Here is a 20,094-nt window from a genome sequence, read left to right on the forward strand (position 1 = left end):
GGTTCTCATTTAAAAAATATAAGTTTGTATAACCACAGGAAATTCCTTAAGTAGTACAAGAAAATTCAAGAATTTGAAAATATGGTCTGACTTATAACTGTATGAGTATATTAAAAAATCCCAAAAATCATAATTTGAATAAATTCATTACTAAAGAAAAAAATAGGCTTGAGCATGCTTGGTGAATCATAGTGTACAAATATATATAATTTATCGATGGATATATGAATGGGTAGTATCTACTACATCATTAAAAATGACAATCATTGTTATTAAATTCCAAGGAAAATATAAGCGTTTCCAAATTTATATAAATTGTTAAATTAAAAAAATATCGATTATATTATATTTATAGTACCTATATACCTAGAGTCCTGCATATAGTTTTTCATTTTATCGTATATAAGCTTCAACTACAGTGATAATTAGCAATAATCCTATATTTTGATTTATTTTTTACTTATTTTATAATGTATAATATATTACTGAACTTTATTTTCAGTCGTATTATGGGCCACCCAATATTTTCTTAAATGTACGCAATGGTAAACAAATTGTATCAAGATGTCAAATTCAAACAAGACACTTTTTGTATTCTAAAATTTCAGAATGTAAAGGACAATTTTGTAAACAAATTCGACCTTGGTTTTTGGTTTGTAATTTATTCAAAAAAATTAAGTTAATATAAAATATATTTTATTATCAAACATTTATTGTTGAATTTAATCAACTTCAACCGTATGAAAAATAACTATTATAAATAATATTCATTTTTAATTTTTTTTAACTCGGACCTCATTATTTCATACTTGATAGGCAACTGAAAAAAAAGAAAATGTATTCGATGGAATTATGGAAACTATATTTTGGATAGGACCATACGAGGATTTCAATGTGGGAATAAGAAAAATACCCGGACTTCTGTATAATAATTGTAATGATCAGCCTTGCTCACAATATAATTTCAAATTATATGACAAAACAGTAATTTTTTATTTTTTATTGATGAGTAGGTAATATAATAATATGCATGTAAACTATATATTCATATTTTTTCCAAAACTAATTTAGCTCTTACAAATCAAAGCACATATAAGTCAAGCTGCTCTAACCGAAAAATGTTACAAAAAATACAGTCGGTTAAATTTAATGGCACGAATAATTTTTAACGGGCATTCAATGACAACCGAAGTATGGATATTCTGTTGGGTCTTATAAATGTGTAATAATTAGTACACCTAAATAGTTGTTGACTATTGAGAACAGTGCCGTATCCGGGGATAGAGAAACTGGGGGCAATCCCTCTCCCCCAATTTTTTCGATGAACAATGGTGTCACAAAGTAACAGGCAGCGGCGTATTTACGGGTGAGGGAGATTGAGGGGATAGATCCTCTATTGATGATTTTTTTAGGCGTTAAAAATTATTTTAGAGTTTTTTTTGTTAGTTTTTTCATTTTATAAATATAGTAAGAAAAAATAATAAATTGATGGGTAAGAAACAAAAATGTAGGTACCTACCCCTATCTCTATAGTCACTGTTATTGCGCATTTGCGCTACCGCCAATGAATTTTCGTAACAAGGAGGCTGTGCAGTTGTAAATTTAAAGATTAATTAATTTATTAGTTTTAGACTAAAATACTAAAATTAAAATCATAATATATACAAAGGTATTATATATTATAGTAGTATATTATACGTAATGAGGCAATCGGCATTCTTATTTGATTGGAACAACAGTATTCGTATTTTTATACGAAAAACTAGCTGACTGTATATAATTTTATTATAATATATTCACCTATTTATGTATAAATATTAATATATTTATTTTAAACTTAGTAGGTACCTACTACTCAGTAGTTTAATACTTAGTTACTACTAACTCCTGGAATTTGTTTTAATCCTAGTCAGTTTTTGGAACCTGTGTTTTGTGGTGTACTGGTGTTAACTGTTTAGTTATTTACATTCAATTTATTCAAAAATTAACAATAGATACACTTATTTATGAAGTTATTGATGAACTGGCCACTAAAAAAATAAACCGGTTTTACTATTTTAGACATAACGAAAATAATCATTGGCGATGTAGGTAGTAGGTAATAGGTACCTACTAAAAATAATGGTTAACTGTGTAAATTGTTATTCAATGTAGAATATCGTGTACACTATATATCGAAGGTTCTCAAACTAGCGGATCCCTAGAGTTATGTGATACTGCGATAATCATCAAGGGGGCCATATATATGAATGACATATCTAATTTAAATTTAAAAAAAATAATAATAAGTTTAGCACTTTGTTTTATTAATAGTAACCGGCATATTTGTTTTGTGGTATATTATTACTCTATGGGTCGAAATTATGTTAGAAATTAGTTTGTTGAAGGATATATTGCTTTTATAATTTAAAATTGTATTATAAAGAAACAAATTAATAAGCAAATCTTGTATGCATAATTTTTCATGATTTATATATATTTTATGAAAATTCAAAATGTTTGGGGCCTGTAGAGTTTTATTAGCAACAAAAGGACTCTACGAACAAATAATTTTGAGGACCGCTGCTATACAGTAAACATATTAGGAAAGTATTGTAAACCCTAAGGGGTGTGTCCCTTCCTTACACAATTTCTAAATACGCCGCTGGTAACACGTGATAAGTATTCTAGCTCTACAAAAACTAGACAAAAACAATTGTCTGGTTACGGCATTGATAGAGAACTTTTAAAATTACTGTAATAATAACACTACGCTTAAAATGTATTAACGTTATTTCAATATGTATATTTATACTATGTTGAGAACTGAAAATTATTTAAAATTTTAGGCAATTCCGTCAAACGTATCGACGTCATGGAATGTATCGATTTTGTTTAAACCAATTTTGTTTGTGAGGTATGTAGATACTAATAAAAGGACACCGATATATGTAATTATTCAACTATGCCACATAGGAACAAAAAAGAAAGAACTAATAGAAGTAAATCGCACATGATAAAAATGAATCGATTAATCGATTCGATGTAAGCAATAATATTATCATTTATAGGACGTCATCGCATTTACTGTTATCAATGTAAAAGAAATTGACAATTCTTTACGTAAGACATTAAATTGGTATGACATCGTGGATAATTCAGAAAAAATTGGTAAAATGTTTATGGCTGTCGAAATTACACAAATCGTATCTAATGAATTAACAGAAATCGATAACGATAAGAGCGTTCCCTTATTGAAACATGTGCTACCCAATCTACGCGTTTATCAGTTACTTTTTTTTACAAAAATTGGGAAAAATAAAATTTACTTGTCAATATATTTTATTACAGATTAGTTGTACTGTTTTGGGGTTTGCGCCAGTTAAACGTACATTTGCACGAGCCATTTGTCCGATTGTTATGCTCGACTTCAAGCATTGATTCTCATATAATTAAAAATGTTAACTCCTTTTCAAATTTCCCAAACTTGGTCGATAAAAAATGTGTACTCAGTTTAGTAAGTATAAAATAAATAAATATTATTTTAACGATTTGAATACCTAACAAAATACCTCTTTTTAAAGGAACTACCTGAAGATCTATATCTTATACCTCCCATAAGTTTTCAACTTTTTACTAAATCTATTATAAAAAATTATCACACTCCAGTCGGAATATGTGTTTCTCAGCCCCTAGATGAATTTATAGTTCCCTCTATATCAAAAATTCAACAGAACGAAAGACCAAATTATTCAAGTAAAGACAATCATTTTTATTTTTATTTATTTTTTTAATCACATGAAAATAGTTTTAGAAATGGAAGAAGACAACGACGAAGAGGAAAAAAAATCAAAAATTAAGAAAACAATAAAAAAAAAATTTATTCCAAAGTAATCAATGCATTTGATGATTAAAATAGTAGTTAAAAATAACACATATTCCAGTATAATTTCAGATTTTATTGTAATGTTTTAAAACAAAAATTTGACAGTATTTTTCCAACGTGCTTAAAAAACATTATTTTGTGGATAATTGAACACATAACATGTGCCTTAATGTCATTATACAACGTAATATGTTATATACTCCCATGTGTAAATAAAATTACTTATTGGACTTCAAACAATTTACAAAATTATATTAGCTATTTTGGAAATAAATATGATCCTTTGATTGATGATGAACTTGAAGAAGACGAAAAAGAGTTTAGCTGGTGGACAAAATACTACGTGTTCAAATATCAAAAGGTTGTAAAAAGTTGCAATTCTATTAATCAATATAATAAAGGATTTGTCATCGTGTTTTATCATTTTCCTATACTTATGTTAATAGTATGAGGAAATGAAAAAACTACGCTGGCCTAAACATAATAATTGATTTATATATATTTTGAGCAAATCATATCTAAATACATATTTTTCAAAAATGTATATTTTTTATAAATCAATTGATTGCAGAAAACATTTCAAGAGAATAAATATGAAAGTGTGATGTTAAACATTCCAAGCAAACTTCTCCCAAAAAAATCAAATAAAACCCATATTCCTAAATATTATTCAAAAACTAAAGCAACAACAATACAAGTATAGCTTAAAATAATAACTAATAATTATGAATTGAATAATTTTTTATTATTTCATCAGTTATACGATCATGAAATAGAAAATGTCCCAGAATTTAACGGATTTGAAGACAATTTGAAAAAATTTAAAATCTATGAATTTGATAAAAAGGATGAAAAGGCAACAGTTGTTGCTATATTAAAAGTAATTATTATCGATTTGTAACAGGTATTTTACGAGTTATGACTTATGTTATTCCATCTTAAAAACCAGTGACTGCCATTACCTTACAAGTAAAATACAATTAGTGTTGCTATAATGCTATATCATAAATTATAATTTATTTGATTCGTGACAAATTTATTTCCACTCGTACTTGTAAATTGTAATTCGTATATTATTTTTCTTCATACGTTAGCACTTATACTGCTGAAACACTTAAATTTTGATTTTCATTCATATTTTGCATGTGTTGTATACTCATATAGGGAAATGTGCATTTGTATCCAATGCCAGTTGATAATGACAAACAAGGCTTGTCTCAAGAACAATTATTTTCTAACACGGCATCTCAAATATGGCCAGGATTGAAGTCGAATGCGAAGTGCAACGTCATTGTGCGTATTTATATACTGAGAGCATACAACTTACATCCCGGTGATATTAGTGGACTATCAGATCCATATGTAGAAATTGTTTTAGGGAAATCCATTCGTATATCGGATAACACAAATTACGTCCCTAAAACATTAAACCCTGTGTTTGGCAGGTAAATATAAGTTAGACATAAAAAAACGTGTTCATAATATATCATAGTTGTATACATATAATTTAATATATAAATACAATATTTATCATATATTATATTCAGTAGTAGTGGTTTATATTCAGAGGCGTAACTAGGACATTTATTGATTTTATAGATATTATAGTCAGTAATAGCAAAAAAAACATATATTTAATATATTTTAATATAACTTAAATGTTAAATAATATCAAACATAATATATAAATCATTTTTATATGTTACATTTTATCATTGTAAATTATAATATACAGTAACGTTACTTAATTAGAAAAATGAGCAGCTGTGAAGTGTGAGGGCCAGTTTTTCCCGCTCGCATTTGAGTTAAAAATTATTTTGCGGCAGTTGGTATATGGTGCTGCCGTTATCAAATTAATAAATTGCTTGTTATTGCGAACAATACCGTTGGGTTAGATTAAACCTAACCAAATCCAACGAAATCGTATTATACAGTGTGTTCACATAAACAGGGAACACTTTATCACTCTTACCCTGTAAATATTTTTTAATTCTGTTTGTGGGACATTTAACTAGACCAGTGGTTTTCAAACTTTTATTGAACACGGCACACCGCGCTCTTCAAAAAATTTTCATGGCACACTGACATTTTTTTGCACTAAAATGTGTGCTTGACGGGCTAACAAATTTGTATTAATTATATTTTTATAACGAAAAGTTGAACTTTCCGAAAGACCGCGGCACACTCAGTGAATGCTCGCGGCACTCAGTTTGAAAACCACTGAACTAGACTAATGGATCATAAATTCCTTTTTTTAACTGTACCATTTGTACATATACGTATTGTTTCCTTTTTACGACCATGATACAAATTATTATAAAAACATGAACTTTTGGAAAAGTCCTATCAGTAATTATTAAACTATCATTCGTTATTAAACTATTTAAACTAATAATTGCATAGGTGAGCAAGAACTTGCAAAAGGATGCATTCTGTACTTGCCACAGGGAGCAAGGACATTCAACCTGGTACAAGAACTTGCAATGGTGAATAAGAAATTGAAACGACAAGCTGCAAGGACTTTCAACTTGGTGTAAGAACATACAAAAGCTAGTAAGGATTTTCAAACGCTATGAATGACTTGTAACAGCCAGCAAGTACTTGCAACGTCGAGCAATGACTTGCAACAGGATGCAATATGTATACTTTCAACAGGAAGCAAGGACATTCAACCTGGTGCAAAAATAGCGAATTAGGACTTGAAATAACGAGCAAGTACTTGCAATGACGAGCGGCAAGGACTTGCAACAGGGCGCAATAACCTACAACAGCTAGCAAGGATTTGCAACGGTGAGCAACAACTAGCGACAACGTGCAAGTGCTTCCAATGACGACCAATGACTTGCAACGGGGAGCTAATGCTTGCAGCAGTGTGCAAAAGCTTTCAACAGCTAGCAATTACTTAATTTCTCGTTGTTTCAAGTCCTTACTCGCCTTTTCAAGTTCTTGCACCCTGTTGAATGCCCTTGCTCCCTGTTGCAAGTACATAATTCATCCTGTTGCAAGTATTTCCTGGCTATTGAAAGTTCTTGCACATTGCTGCAAGTATTTGCTTCCTGTTGCAAGTCACTGCTCAACATTGCAAGCACTTACTCAGCTGTGCTGCACGTTCATTCTCGTTGTTGCAAGTACTTGTTCGTCATTAAGTACTTGCTAGCTGTTGTAAGTTGTTGCACCCTGTTGCAAGTCCTTGCATGTCATCATTGCAAGCACTTTCTCTCTGTTGCCAGTCCTTGTTCATTATTGCAATCATTATTAGTCGCCCATGCATTGATTAGTTTAATAACGAACGATTAATGATAGGTATGTCTTTTCCAAAAGTTCATGTTTTTATAATAACTTGTGTCATAGTCGTAAAAAGGAAACAATAAGTACGTTGTACGACTCGTACGTACAATTAAAAATAATAAAATTGAATTTGATAATTTTTTTTTTAAAATCATACCTAGCTCTAACTCCGCCAACTTTGGGTTTAGAATACAAGTTGACGGATCAAAATTACTTGAAAAAAATCGATCAACCCAAATATAATATTCAAAATAGGGGTTACATGGTGACATGTGCATGCGCGTAGGTAAGATTACAGACGTACATCCCGGTCACTATGATGCCCCTATAAAACGTGATCAGTGCTACGAATTAAGCACACTAATATTTATTTACTTTCAACACATACACAAGACACAGTTAAACAGAAATATAAAATGCCTAGTTTTTACTCCTTAGAATTGATTACGCTCCAGTCCCCTTAATAGTCATTAGTCGTTTTTTGATAGTGTTAGTCATTAAGTGGTTTTTTGTTAGTAGGCCATGGTAATTGTAACCAACTATTAGTCGGTTTTTAGGGTTCCGTACGGTAAAACGGGACCCTATTACTAAGGCTCCGCTGTCCGTCCGTCCGTTCGTCTGTCACCAGGCTGTATCTCATGAACCATGAAAGTTAGAAAGTTGACATTTTCACAGATTATGTATTTCTGTTGCCGCTATGGCAACAAATACTAAAAATCCTAGAATAATAGAATATATAATATAAGCAGTGTTGCCGATATGTTTATAGCTGATGATTAGGGAGCGGATGTTTATGCATTTATCATATTTTTTAATAACATCTAAATTAATGCGGAGTAAGATAGAAATTTGTTTCATTACCTAAAGAATTCAAATTTACCAATTTAATTTTGCATATTTTTGCATATTTATCCGATTTTTACTTGATTGATCATATTTTTATATTATGCATCATGCTTTTAGTACATATTTGAGGTTTTTCATAATATACTAATATAGTAATATATTAACGGACTCATCGCACGTAATAATTAATAGTTCAAAATATCCCGACGGCAGCGGGAATGGCCCGGTTTTCACCCGCCGCGGCGGGATGTATGGGGTTATTCAAGACATTTCGATTACTGTGCCTTATCGATATTGTCCCACGACAAAAATAAATATTAAATGCTGTTGTCGCCGGAGTCGGTATCGACTATCGAACAATTTCGCTAATTGCAGTTGTGTTCTACGTTTCTATATTGTACAAAATTGTATACCTATTTATTTAAAAATGCCGAAAATTAATTCCAAATCGTCGAGATTTCATAATTTTGTTTTTAACATTGATTATCCAGTGCAATGCCCAATTACTAGATATGTTTTCAAATCATTTCATGTTCACCTAGTTAGTACTTGGTTTCTAATATCTACCCATATACCTATATTATTTTCAGATTAACAAACAATTCACCAACAGTTCTTTTTAAACTTTTAATTTAATGAATAATTATTTTATACCTATATATTTTTAATTATTAATAAACAAAATAAATTTAAATAAAAATTTTATTGGTGCATATTTTTAATAAATTCTAAGCATATTTTTATATTTTTTAGAGCTTAATTGCATGCATATTTTTAAATTTTTTGGAGCATAAACATCCGCTCCCTACTGATGATGGTACGGAACCGTTCGTGGGCTAGTCCGACTCGCACTTGGTAGGTTTTTTGGAGTAAAATATTACTATTAGTCGGTTATTCAAATTATTCGGTAGTGCCTATCACTAATATTTACACAGTTTGAATGACAACTTCTGCTTCGAGATAATAATATACACTGTGTCGCCGCTATTATTTTTAATTAGCTTGTGCCGCGATCTAACCTAACCTAACTAGAGTATTATTACACAGATCGATATGAGGGTGATTTTCATGTTACCGGGTTATTCAGAATTAACAATAAAATATATTATTATTATTATTTAAAATATGTATTTTTATTTCCGATAAGGTGTTTTGAAAGAGTAATATCGTTCCCAGAATGTTCGATGATGAAAGTTAGAATTATGGATTACGATAGAATTGGGAAAAATGAATTGATCGGTGAAACAACAATTGATATTGAATCAAGATATTTCAGCAAACATAGAGCTCACTGTGGACTCCCAAAGCAATATAATAAGTAATTAATAGATGATTACATAACTTACCGTTCATCCCGAATTCCAATTCCCGACATTTGTCCTAAAGGAATATTATGCAATGAATAAAAAAAATAAAGTCCGACACAAATTCACTATAATACTCTGAACTACAGATACCGGATTTTGAACATTTATTGGTATGGGATAGTGGCATTTCGCACGTGTCACGATAGTGGATATGAAAGCAATAGCCTAATTCGAAAAAAATATTAGTATATTAGTATATCATCGCCCTTTGGGGCAGTAAAAATGGTTCGATTTTCAACTTCAGTTTCTTGTTCCATGAAATAGTGAATTTACTAGATGAATTAAGGATGTAAAAATTTAAAATTCCTAGTAGTTTTCAAAAGCAAGAGAAAAAACCAAAAAAAATAAACAAAGAAAAACGGAAATTTTTAAGCAAAATCGGCTTTCAACAAAATCATTTTCAGTTTCAAATTTTTAAAAAATATATTAATGATTTTCCAAATATGGTAATAAACAAATAATAATTATTCAACTTGACCGGCTACCGTATTAATAATAACAATATAAATATACTATAAAATATCTTAGACTGACAAACTGTCTTTCTGGTTAATTAATAAGTCAGTAAGTATGACTTTATATAAATTTGTAGTTCGTACTGCAACATTCACATTTAAAAATGAATCACTCTGTACAAAGTATATACAATATACATTATACATATCTAGGTGTACTTAAATCTTTTACTGCCCCAAAAGGCGATGACAGACGCACAAAAAAAATAAAAAACACATCATTACTATACCTAGAATATACAATTATTGCTATTATTATAAAATTAATAGTATAATTGACAACTGAAATTTTTAAATAAAAAAATTGGATTTTTTTTCGAACTTTAATTTTATGACCAACTATGTTCAAAATTAAAAATAATAATTTAATACCTACTTTAATTTTATTTTTTTATATATTTATTAATTTTTATTTTACTTTTTTTTTCCTGGCTTTTTTTTCTGACTACCATTATAGTACCTATACATTATCATGTCGACAGTTAAAATGTCAAATGGTACAAAATAACTATATTATTTAACAAGGAAACTTATTATTAGAATAATTATTCAGTGTTTGAGGTATAGGTATAGATGAGTGCCCGTCGTCAGTGACGTTGATAATATATATAATTCCGTTCTGTACTTTTTAAAATTATATCTATTATAAACGATAACATTTTAAATATGTACCATTTATGTTTATAATTTTTCAATTTTATTATTTTAAAAACTTGGTCCATTATCTATAGGGATGGATACAACCGTTGGAGAGATAGTGAAAAACCTTCAAAAATTCTACATGAACTGTGTTCGTTATATTCATTGAAACATCCAATATACACGACGAACAGTGTTACAATAGGTCTTAAAACATTTCATGTTCACGATGAAAATACTGAATCCGATAGACAATCGTTGGCATTGTATGTATTAAACCATTGGCAAGAGATGCCAGTTGTTGGTTATCATTTAGTGCCTGAATATGTAGAAACTAGGACATTATATAATCCAGATATGCCTAACTTACACCAAGTATAATAAATAATAATAACTATACATTATAAAGATTTAAAAAAAAAAATCAAATTTCTTTAAGGGCACATTAGAAATGTGGGTTGACATGTTTCCTAAGGATAGTAATATTCCTGAAATGATAGATATTAAACCACCAATTGTTGAACTCTACGAACTTCGTGTAATTATTTGGTCCGTCACTGATGTAAAACTCGTGGATAACAACTTTTTTACAAAAGAAAAACACAGTGATATTTATATCAAAGGGTTCATACATAGCTAAATTTCTCTATTTAAACTTTGATAACGTAATATTTTGATGTCTTAGGTGGTTACCAGGTGTCGAAAAACGGTCAACAGACGTTCATTACCGATCATTAAACGGCGAAGGATTGTTCAACTGGCGTTTAAAATTCTCGTTCCCTTATAATAAAACTGAAAATATTATTGTCTACAGAAAAAAAACTTTTTTCGGTTTTGACCACGAAGAACAACAATTTCCTCCCAAGTTAAATCTTGAAATTTGGGATAACGACCAGTTGTCACCAGATTTGTATATAGGTAGATTAAACATTTTGTGATGAAAGTTGTGAATTGTTTGTATATAGACTCAAATTGCATGCACCATACAATTTAGGTTCTTTGACTTTGAACTTACGCAATATGCCTCGTGGTGCGAAAACTTCGTGGATGCATAACTTATCCAAAATGTCCAGAATAAACTTGTTCAAAGTAAAAAAAACAAGTGGATGGTGGCCATTCATTTCCACGGAAAATAATAAAAACACTATTGTAGTAAGCATTACTAATTAGTGATTAAGCTATTCCTCCGAAAATAATTTTAAAAAAAATATGTTAATTATGCATAACAAGGGTAAAGTAAATGCCGAAATTCAAATATTGACCAAGCAAGAAGCGGATAAATCACCAGCTGGATTTGGTAGAGATGGGCCCCTACCTTTGCCCGTACCGAAGTAATTTACTTTTTCTTCATAATAAATGGCTGCGGAATAATAATCTATAATTTAATATTAATAGGAGACCTTCAACTCATTATTTAAAAACAATTATGGATCCATTTAAGTTTGTATTCCGAAGTGTATTCTCAGCTAACAAAACGAAGTTTTTATTTGTTGTACTACTTATTTTTGTGGTATTATTTTTTCTCATAATGGTTTATGCGATTCCAGGAAACTTAATAAGAATACTATTTGACAAGTTATTCAAAAAAGTATAACATTATTTTTATATTTTTTTTCTTATAGATAAAATAATGTAGTAAATTAAATCTTTAATAAAATAAAACTTAAATATTTAAGCATAATTAGCGTTGCAAGGTTGTTGAATATAGTTTAAACAAAAACCACGATTACCCATGTCATTTGGCATTTCCACAGCATTTGTGTGAAAAGATAACCGAAAAGGTCGGACACTACCTGTGAACAAAACGTAATTAAATATTCAGAATGGTTATTAAATGAATAATTTTTAGTTACAGATTTTTAGAATTTTTTCTAGCTACTACATAGGGAGTGTCCTGTGTGAAGACACAAAATTCTGTTTTTAAAATGAGACCCCCCCCCTCTTCTTTTGTACTGTAAATCATTTAGTGGATAATATATATATTATATACCCTATATCAGTGGCGTGCCGAACAGTCATTTTTTGAGGCAATTGCCTCAAGGGAAATTTGGATGGGTGGGTGGGTGTGTTAGTGTAGATGTGCAACTTATACCTAAAAAAACTTAATAATATTTATTATTTTGAATAATAAAAAAAAATAGTGAAAAAACTGTTGGTGGTGGGGAGGGGGATCAAATTGTATAGTTTGCCTCAAGTCTGCTTGTCAGTTCGGCACGCCACTGCCCTATATATTACCTATATAATATCTGTTAGCTATTATATGTAATTTTCAAGCCCGGGCATAAACTAGTTAAAACGTTGAAATTAAGAGGATGTCACACCTACATGTGTCGTCAACGTCAATTGTTAAACTATTGTAAGACGAGTCCTTACACACGTACGATGTAGACAAAACGCATTTACGCAGTCTGGCCTGAGTATAAGCCGATAAATTTTGGTTCTAGAGTAAAAATACCTATTATAAAATTGAATTGTGACAATATTTCTGAGGGCAAGTTGTTGTGTTTTTTCCATTATACCCAATATAACGTTCAGTATGTCGTTTAAAAATAGCAAAAATGTCAACAATTTTAAAATACCTTTAACTCTTCAAAATGTACATTTAAAAAAAAAAACTCAACGTCTTTTCCTCAAAAATATTGTCATCTTTTAATTTTGTAATAGGTGTTTTTATTCTAACACCAAAGTTGAGCGAGTTCTACTCCGACTGCGTAAACGCATTTTGTCCATGTCATACGTTTGTAAGACGGAGACAACATAATATGCGGGTGTGACGTCCTCTTAAGTTAAAAGTTTTGTTAAGTTTAACTTTTTAAAATTCAATTTTTATGAACTTCATTTTTAACTTAACTGATTATCTGTATATATAAAACAGTAAGCTGATTGCCTGCTATTAACGCACAGCTCAAACCATTGGACGGATCTGGCTGAAATTTGGCATACAGATAGCTATTATGATGTAGACGTGCGCTAAGAAAGGATTTTTCGAAATTTTGAATTTAAAGGGTTGAAATCGGTAAAAGAAAATTTTTACATGTAATTTGTATATCTATATTCATATAATAATAATAATAGCAGTCGACCGATTACGGGAAATACGGTACGGCACGGCGACCAGAGGGTTTCCATCTACCTGTACTCTGACCTTTATTTTATGTGTGTATTTTATCAGCGTGTAGATATGAATTGTTCCGTGGCTATATTATTATTTATGAGTTGTATAGAAAACACCGACTAGCTCAATACTCAATTATACAAATCTTAATCTTACTTAACAGCGATTTCTGGGTATTATATAAGCCGGGTTTTTAGCTATTTACACGTAGAGCCCGTGGAGGTATTATTGCGTATATAATATCGCGTCATTATCCGCGACGTTGGCGTTGTCGTTTTTATGATAAAAGTACGGAAATATAATACTTCAGTCGTAATAAACCCATCGCCGACTATCCCATATCTTCCCCCACCACTTTTCGTACATACGTACGAACGTTGCACGTCGTCGTCACTGACAGCGCAGAGTAGCTGTGCTCGGCGTACAGTCGTAACTGGTGAAGACGTGAACGTCGTGAACCGAAGTTTCACTTATCTTTCTCACGTCGTGCTCTGTACTGTTGTCTGTGGTCTACTACAATATTATTCTAATCAGTAATCTGACATCGTAGTGCGTAGTATTTTAATACATCGTTAATTAACCATATCGATTGGTAATTGGTATATTGTACCAATATTATATATATTATATTTTGATTTGTACTACACAAAATAGGTATAATATAATCTGTATATTATTTAAACGCGTTGTCGGCGGATAGAGCCACGGTAGTGATTATTAAATGCTGTACGTCTGTCGTCTACTACTTTATCCTAATCTGACATCATATAATATTATATTTTATGCACTACGCACTACGCAGTATATTCAATACATTGTTATCGATTGGTAATTGGTATTGGTATAGTGTATAAATATATTGATTTGTACGGCATTTTCGGCGTTAACGCGTTGTCGGTGGATAGAGCCTCGGTAGCACCGTTGTCGTTTTCACGATAGAAGTTATTATTAAGTGATTATCCTACATATTATATTTATAGCTGCGCGTGACGAAATCGTTTCCTTATATAAAATGTATGCCCACGTGCTGTAAATTATATGTACTTGGCCGCTTTGTCGTTGTTGTTGTCATTAAATAGCGATAGCCCAGCGTTCGACAAAGGACCGGTAAACGGTTTCGGTATACAAGTGTAATATAAAACAGCTTACTGCCGGATTAGTTTTTTAGATTTTTCCGTGTTTGGTTTTTGTTGTTAGGAGGATTAATTTAACGTCGTTTAATTTAATTACCTAAGAAATGGCTAAAGAAAGTCTTTTAGTTAATGGAGAACTTGAACAACATACTGTTGTCCCCATTGTTGGCGATGGTGCCTGTTTATTCCGAGCTCTTTCTTTTTTAATACACGGAACACAAGACAATGCGATGGAGGTGCGATCACTAATTGTTGGACATGTGGTGAATGACTGGACCAAGTTTTCAGTAGAATTTCAATAGAAATGGTGATAATTACTCAACGGCTAATGAATATTATGCTGATATGATAAAAAATGAAACTTATGGTGGGCTTTGTGAGTTTATAGCAGCGGGATGTATATTTCCATTTAATTTTAAAGTTTATCGAAATGGTATCTTATACACGGAGTCCGGATCTAATGATTGTCCAGTAAAGCTTTTACGATTTGGACAAGATTTGTCCAATGGACATTTTGATGCTTATCTTCCTACTGCGACAGAAAACAATACTCAGAGTCGTATAGAGGAACTGGTCGATGAACACGAACATTCACCCAATCAAGTGAAACAGATCAATCTATTTCGTCCTCATTAATTAAAAAGAGAAGACGAAGGGCTAGATTTACTAATTACACAAGAAAAAAACAAATAAAAAAAGCACAAAAAAAATATAGACAGAATCAAACTGAATCTAGGTATAAGAAAAATACTACTATGCGTCTATGGAAAAGCAAGGTGCATTCAGGTATGGCATATGATCCAGATATTGCATATAGAACTGACACCTGTGTAGCTTTGGGTTCTATGACCTATAAGTGTCAGTGGTGCAACGCTTTGAAGTGGAAAGATGAGACACTTGGTATGTGTTGTAGCGCCGGAAAAGTACAACTTGAGAGGTTAAAACAACTACCTGAACTTCTCTACAGTTTGGTTAACGCTCTGCACCCAGATCATGTGCAATTCATGAACAATATTCGAAAATATAACGCCTGTTTTCAGATGACGTCATTTGGTGGTAAACAGGTAACAGCAGACGGTTTCTTACCGACTTTTAAAGTTAAAGGACAGGTCTACCATTTAATTGGAAGAATATTACCTGAACCCGGACAGGGCGCACAGTACCTTCAAATCTATTTTGTCGGTGAAGACGAACGAGAAGTAAATATTCGGTGTTCTAAATATCCTAACTTAAACCCAATTTAACCAAACAACTGCAGGATATGCTACATCAAGTGAACCCATGTATAAAAGATCTGAAAAGTTCCATCGATAAAATACCTCCTTTAGAGTCATTTAAAGTTGTAATACATGCAGATAAAAAACCACCAGAAGAACATAGAGGCAGGTATAATGCACCAACGGCAAATAAAGTTGCTTTAGTGTTAGTAGATCAGCAGTTTGATCGAAGAGACATCATCCTCGAAAACCGAAGTAACTCACTTCACCGTATCAGTGAGATACATCGAACATACGACGCAATGCAGTATCCTTAAATGTTTTGTTGGGGGGATGATGGGTATGCAATCAAAATACCACAACGCGATCCAAAAACCAAGTTACCGCTTAAAAAAACTGTCTCTGCGTCAAGTTTTTACTCATATAGAATAATGGTCAGAGAAGGGGAAGATACGTAGATGAATACGCCAAAATTGAAACTGAAAGACTAAATTACATCAAAAACAACCAAGCCAAATTGCGTGCAGATAGTTATATTCATTTAAAAGATGCGATTGGACGACGAGACATAGAAGCTAATCAGTTAGGCCAAAAGGTTATACTCCCGTAAACTTTTACTGGTGGGCCAAGGTACATGCACGAAAGAACACAAGATGCTATGACCTACGTTAGACATTACGGTCGTCCTGACCTTTTTATTACTTTTACATGTAATCCTCGCTGGGACGAGATAAAAGAGCTCTTACTTCCCGGTCAAAGATCATATGATCGACATGATATAATTGCAAGAGTGTTTCGGTTAAAAGTCAAAAAGACCATGAACTTATTGACAAAAGGTAAAATATTTGGAGAAGTGAGATGCTATATGTATTCAACAGAATGGCAAAAGAGAGGTCTACTACATATTTATATTCTTTTATGGCTTCAGCATCACATTACTCCGGATAAAATCGACAATGTTATTTGTGCTGAAATACCCTATCCCATACGTGACCCTCAGCTTCACGAAATCGTTAAATGTAATATGATTCATGGCCCTTGTGGCTGTTTTAATCGAAATTCACCATGTATGAAAGATAACGCGTGCAGTAAACATTACCCCAAGAATCTCATTAAGGAAACTCAAACTGGTGATGACGGTTATCCGAAGTAAAAGAGACGTTCAGCCGATGATGGTGGATTTTCCATCAATATCAAAGGCGTAGATATAGATAATCGTTGGATAGTTCCTTATAATCCAGTACTGTTAAGAACATGTAACGCTCACGTCAATGTGGAATATTGCAGTTCGGTGAAGTCCATAAAATATGTGTGCAAATACGTAAATAAGGGCTCGGACCAGGCTTCATTTGCTTTAGAAAATGAGAAAGATGAAATAAAAACTTACGAAAGTAGACGATATATAAGTTCATCAGAAGCCGTGTGGCGAATCCTTGAATTTCCAATTCATGAACGTTTCCCTACCGTTGTTCACCTTGCTATCCATTTAGAAAATGGACATAGGGTTTACTTTAATGAACAAAACCTACATGACAGAGTGAATAGTCCTCCTACAACTACACTTCTCTCATTTTTTGATTTGTGTAAAGTGGACGACTTTGCAAAAAATTTGCTTTACCCAGAAGTACCTGCATATTACGTTTGGGACAAAAAAAAGTTCCAAAGAAGGAAGAGAGGAGTAAACGTCGTTGGCTGGCCAGATATCAAAAGAGAGCACGCTCTGGGTAGAGTTTATACGGTTAATCCGAACAATACAGAATGTTATCACCTTCGTATGCTTCTCCATGAAATCCGGGGCCCGATTTCGTTTGAAGCGTTGAAAACTGTAAATGGTCAAGTACATCCCACTTTTAAATCCACGTGTAAGGCTCTAGGGTTACTTCAAGATGATGAACATTTGTACGCAGCACTAGAAGAGGCAGCACTTTGCCAATCTCCGCGTATGATACGGGATCTATTTACGATTATATTAGTGTTCTGCCAAGTAACAGATCCCTTATGTCTTTGGGACAAATTCAAAGAATACCTATCTGAAGATTATAAAATACGATTAGAACGACAGGATTCCGTGGATGCAGAACACTTAGCGGACGTAGTTTTGAACAAATGCTTATCAGTAATAGAAGATGCCGTGTTAGCATTAGATGGTCAGCCACTTTAAGAATATGGCTTACCTAAGCCAAGCAAATCTGAACAATTTGATAATAGAGAGTATATCAAGGAAACAAGTTATGACTTAGTAGCCTTAGAAAACGTCGTAAGAAACAATGAAGAATCTCTGAATGACGAACAAAAGTTTGCTTACAATCAAATTATTAAAAGTGTTAATAATAATGAGGGTCGAATATACTTTTTAGATGCTCCAGGTGGAACTGGAAAAACTTTCTTAATCAATTTGATTTTAGCGAAAGTTAGAAGTACTCGCGACATTGCCTTAGCTGTAGCATCTTCTGGAATCGCAGCTACACTGCTCGAGGGCGGTCGAACGGCCCATGCTACCTTCAAATTACCACTCAATCTAACAACTTCGGTCACTCCCTTTTGTAATATATCAAAACAAAGTAATTTTGCGGAAGTTTTAAAAGATACAAAATTAATAGTGTGGGACGAAATTACAATGGCGCATAAGGGTAGTGTTGAGGCTTTAAATAGATCTCTAAAGGATATAAGGGGAAATAAAAGGTTAATGGGTGGTGTAATGGTTTTACTGGCTGGAGACTTTAGGCAGACTCTACCAGTAGTACCAAAAGGGACCAGAACGGATGAAGTCATGTCATGTCTTAAAAGATCTTCTTTATGGCCTAAGATTAATATACTCAAACTGTCAAAAAATATGAGGGTACACTTGGGAGAGGAAAAGTTTACTGGTGGATTTGAAGATCTTTTACTTGAAATAGGCAATGGTGATTATCCATCGTTTGATGAAATTATAACTATCCCAGAAAATTTGTGCACAGTTGTAACTACGGTTCAGGATTTAATATCAAAAATTTATCCAGATATTGCTCATATTCATGATAAGCCTATGGAATGGTTGTGTGAACGTGCTATACTCACTCCAAAAAATGACCAAGCGGCGGCTATCAATGATACACTGCTGATGTCTTTTGAAGGGGAAGAAAAAGTATATACTTCGATAGATACAGTGGTCAACGTGGACGATGCAACTAATTATCCGGTTGAATTTTTAAATTCATTGAAACCACCGGGCATGCCATATCATAGGCTTATTCTGCGTGTGGGCACACCTATTATGTTGTTGCGGAATTTGAAACCGCCTAAACTGTGCAATGGGACCAGGCTTAAAGTCAAAGCTTTACATCGCAATATAGTAGAGGCCACAATTTTAACAGGATGTGCAAAAGGGGAAACTGTGTTTGTACCACGAATCCCTTTAATTCCGAATGATCATCCGTTCGAATTTAAACGATTACAGTTTCCCCTGAAAGTCTGTTTTGCAATGACTATAAACAAGTCTCAAGGTCAAACTCTTAAATTTCTAGGAATAGATTTGCGAGAAAACTGTTTTTCACATGGGCAGTTCTACGTAGCTTGCTCACGCGTAATCTCACCCAGTAGCTTAGTGATTTTGTCGCCTACTAATAGATCAGTGAAGAACATTGTCTACAAAGAAGTTTTGTAGATAACATATTGAAAAACTATTAGTAAAACATTTATTTTGAACCTTTAGTGCTAAAATTTATCGTGAACAAAGCTTCTGCCGCCAAAAGCTATAACTTATAGAATAGGTTATGATAATAATCATTATCTTAAAAACTAAATTAATATGTATAAAATATTATTTCAAAAATCTTAATTAATTTAAATTTCAATAGATTTAACAAAATTTAATCTTGGCAGGTTACATACATTTATATACTTAAACCCGGCAACGACGGGTAATTCAGCTAGTTAATAATAAATGTCATTAATAACGTAAATACCTACAAAACTCCGTTTAATTATTGATATTCTTTTTCTGCTGATATTCACCAAGAGTCATGGGACTAGCCACTAAGCAATACTATATTAGATAATAGTAGTAGTAGTTAATTCCGAATATAGGACGTCTGTTTCACCAGCCCCCCCCCCTTCCATATTGAAAAAAA

General features: G+C 32.2%; 2 protein-coding genes across 2 annotated transcripts in view; one reads left to right on the top strand and one right to left on the bottom strand.

Moving 5' to 3' along the window:
- Positions 1-4,779: 4,779 nt before the first annotated feature.
- LOC115033538 (otoferlin-like) lies at positions 4,780-12,071 on the top strand. Its single transcript, XM_029486283.1, has 8 exons — positions 4,780-5,306; positions 6,269-6,398; positions 6,809-6,993; positions 9,047-9,318; positions 9,895-9,926; positions 10,613-10,898; positions 10,960-11,144; positions 11,206-12,071. The coding sequence occupies exons 1-8, from the start codon at positions 5,051-5,053 to the stop codon at positions 11,456-11,458; spliced, it is 1,599 nt and encodes a 532-aa protein (XP_029342143.1). The 5' UTR covers positions 4,780-5,050; the 3' UTR covers positions 11,459-12,071.
- Positions 12,072-12,165: 94 nt separating this feature from the next.
- The window catches only part of LOC100161421, a 17,813-nt gene continuing 9,884 nt past the window's right edge, over positions 12,166-20,094 (bottom strand). The window contains exon 9 of the mRNA XM_001952172.4: positions 12,166-12,313. Coding sequence (XP_001952207.3) covers positions 12,192-12,313 — 122 coding nt within the window. The 3' untranslated portion in view covers positions 12,166-12,191. The remainder of the gene's footprint in view (positions 12,314-20,094) is intronic.

Source organism: Acyrthosiphon pisum, chromosome A1 (assembly GCF_005508785.2).
Source record: "Acyrthosiphon pisum isolate AL4f chromosome A1, pea_aphid_22Mar2018_4r6ur, whole genome shotgun sequence".
Taxonomy (NCBI): domain Eukaryota; kingdom Metazoa; phylum Arthropoda; class Insecta; order Hemiptera; family Aphididae; genus Acyrthosiphon; species Acyrthosiphon pisum.

Coding starts and splice junctions, on each gene's coding strand:
- LOC115033538 (XM_029486283.1), top strand. CDS start 5,051: ATGCCAGTTGATAATGACAAACAAGGCTTGTCTCAAGAACAATTATTT. Junction 10,899..10,959: donor TGCCTAACTTACACCAAGTA/TAATAAATAATA, acceptor AATTTCTTTAAG/GGCACATTAGAAATGTGGGT. Junction 11,145..11,205: donor AGTGATATTTATATCAAAGG/GTTCATACATAG, acceptor TTGATGTCTTAG/GTGGTTACCAGGTGTCGAAA.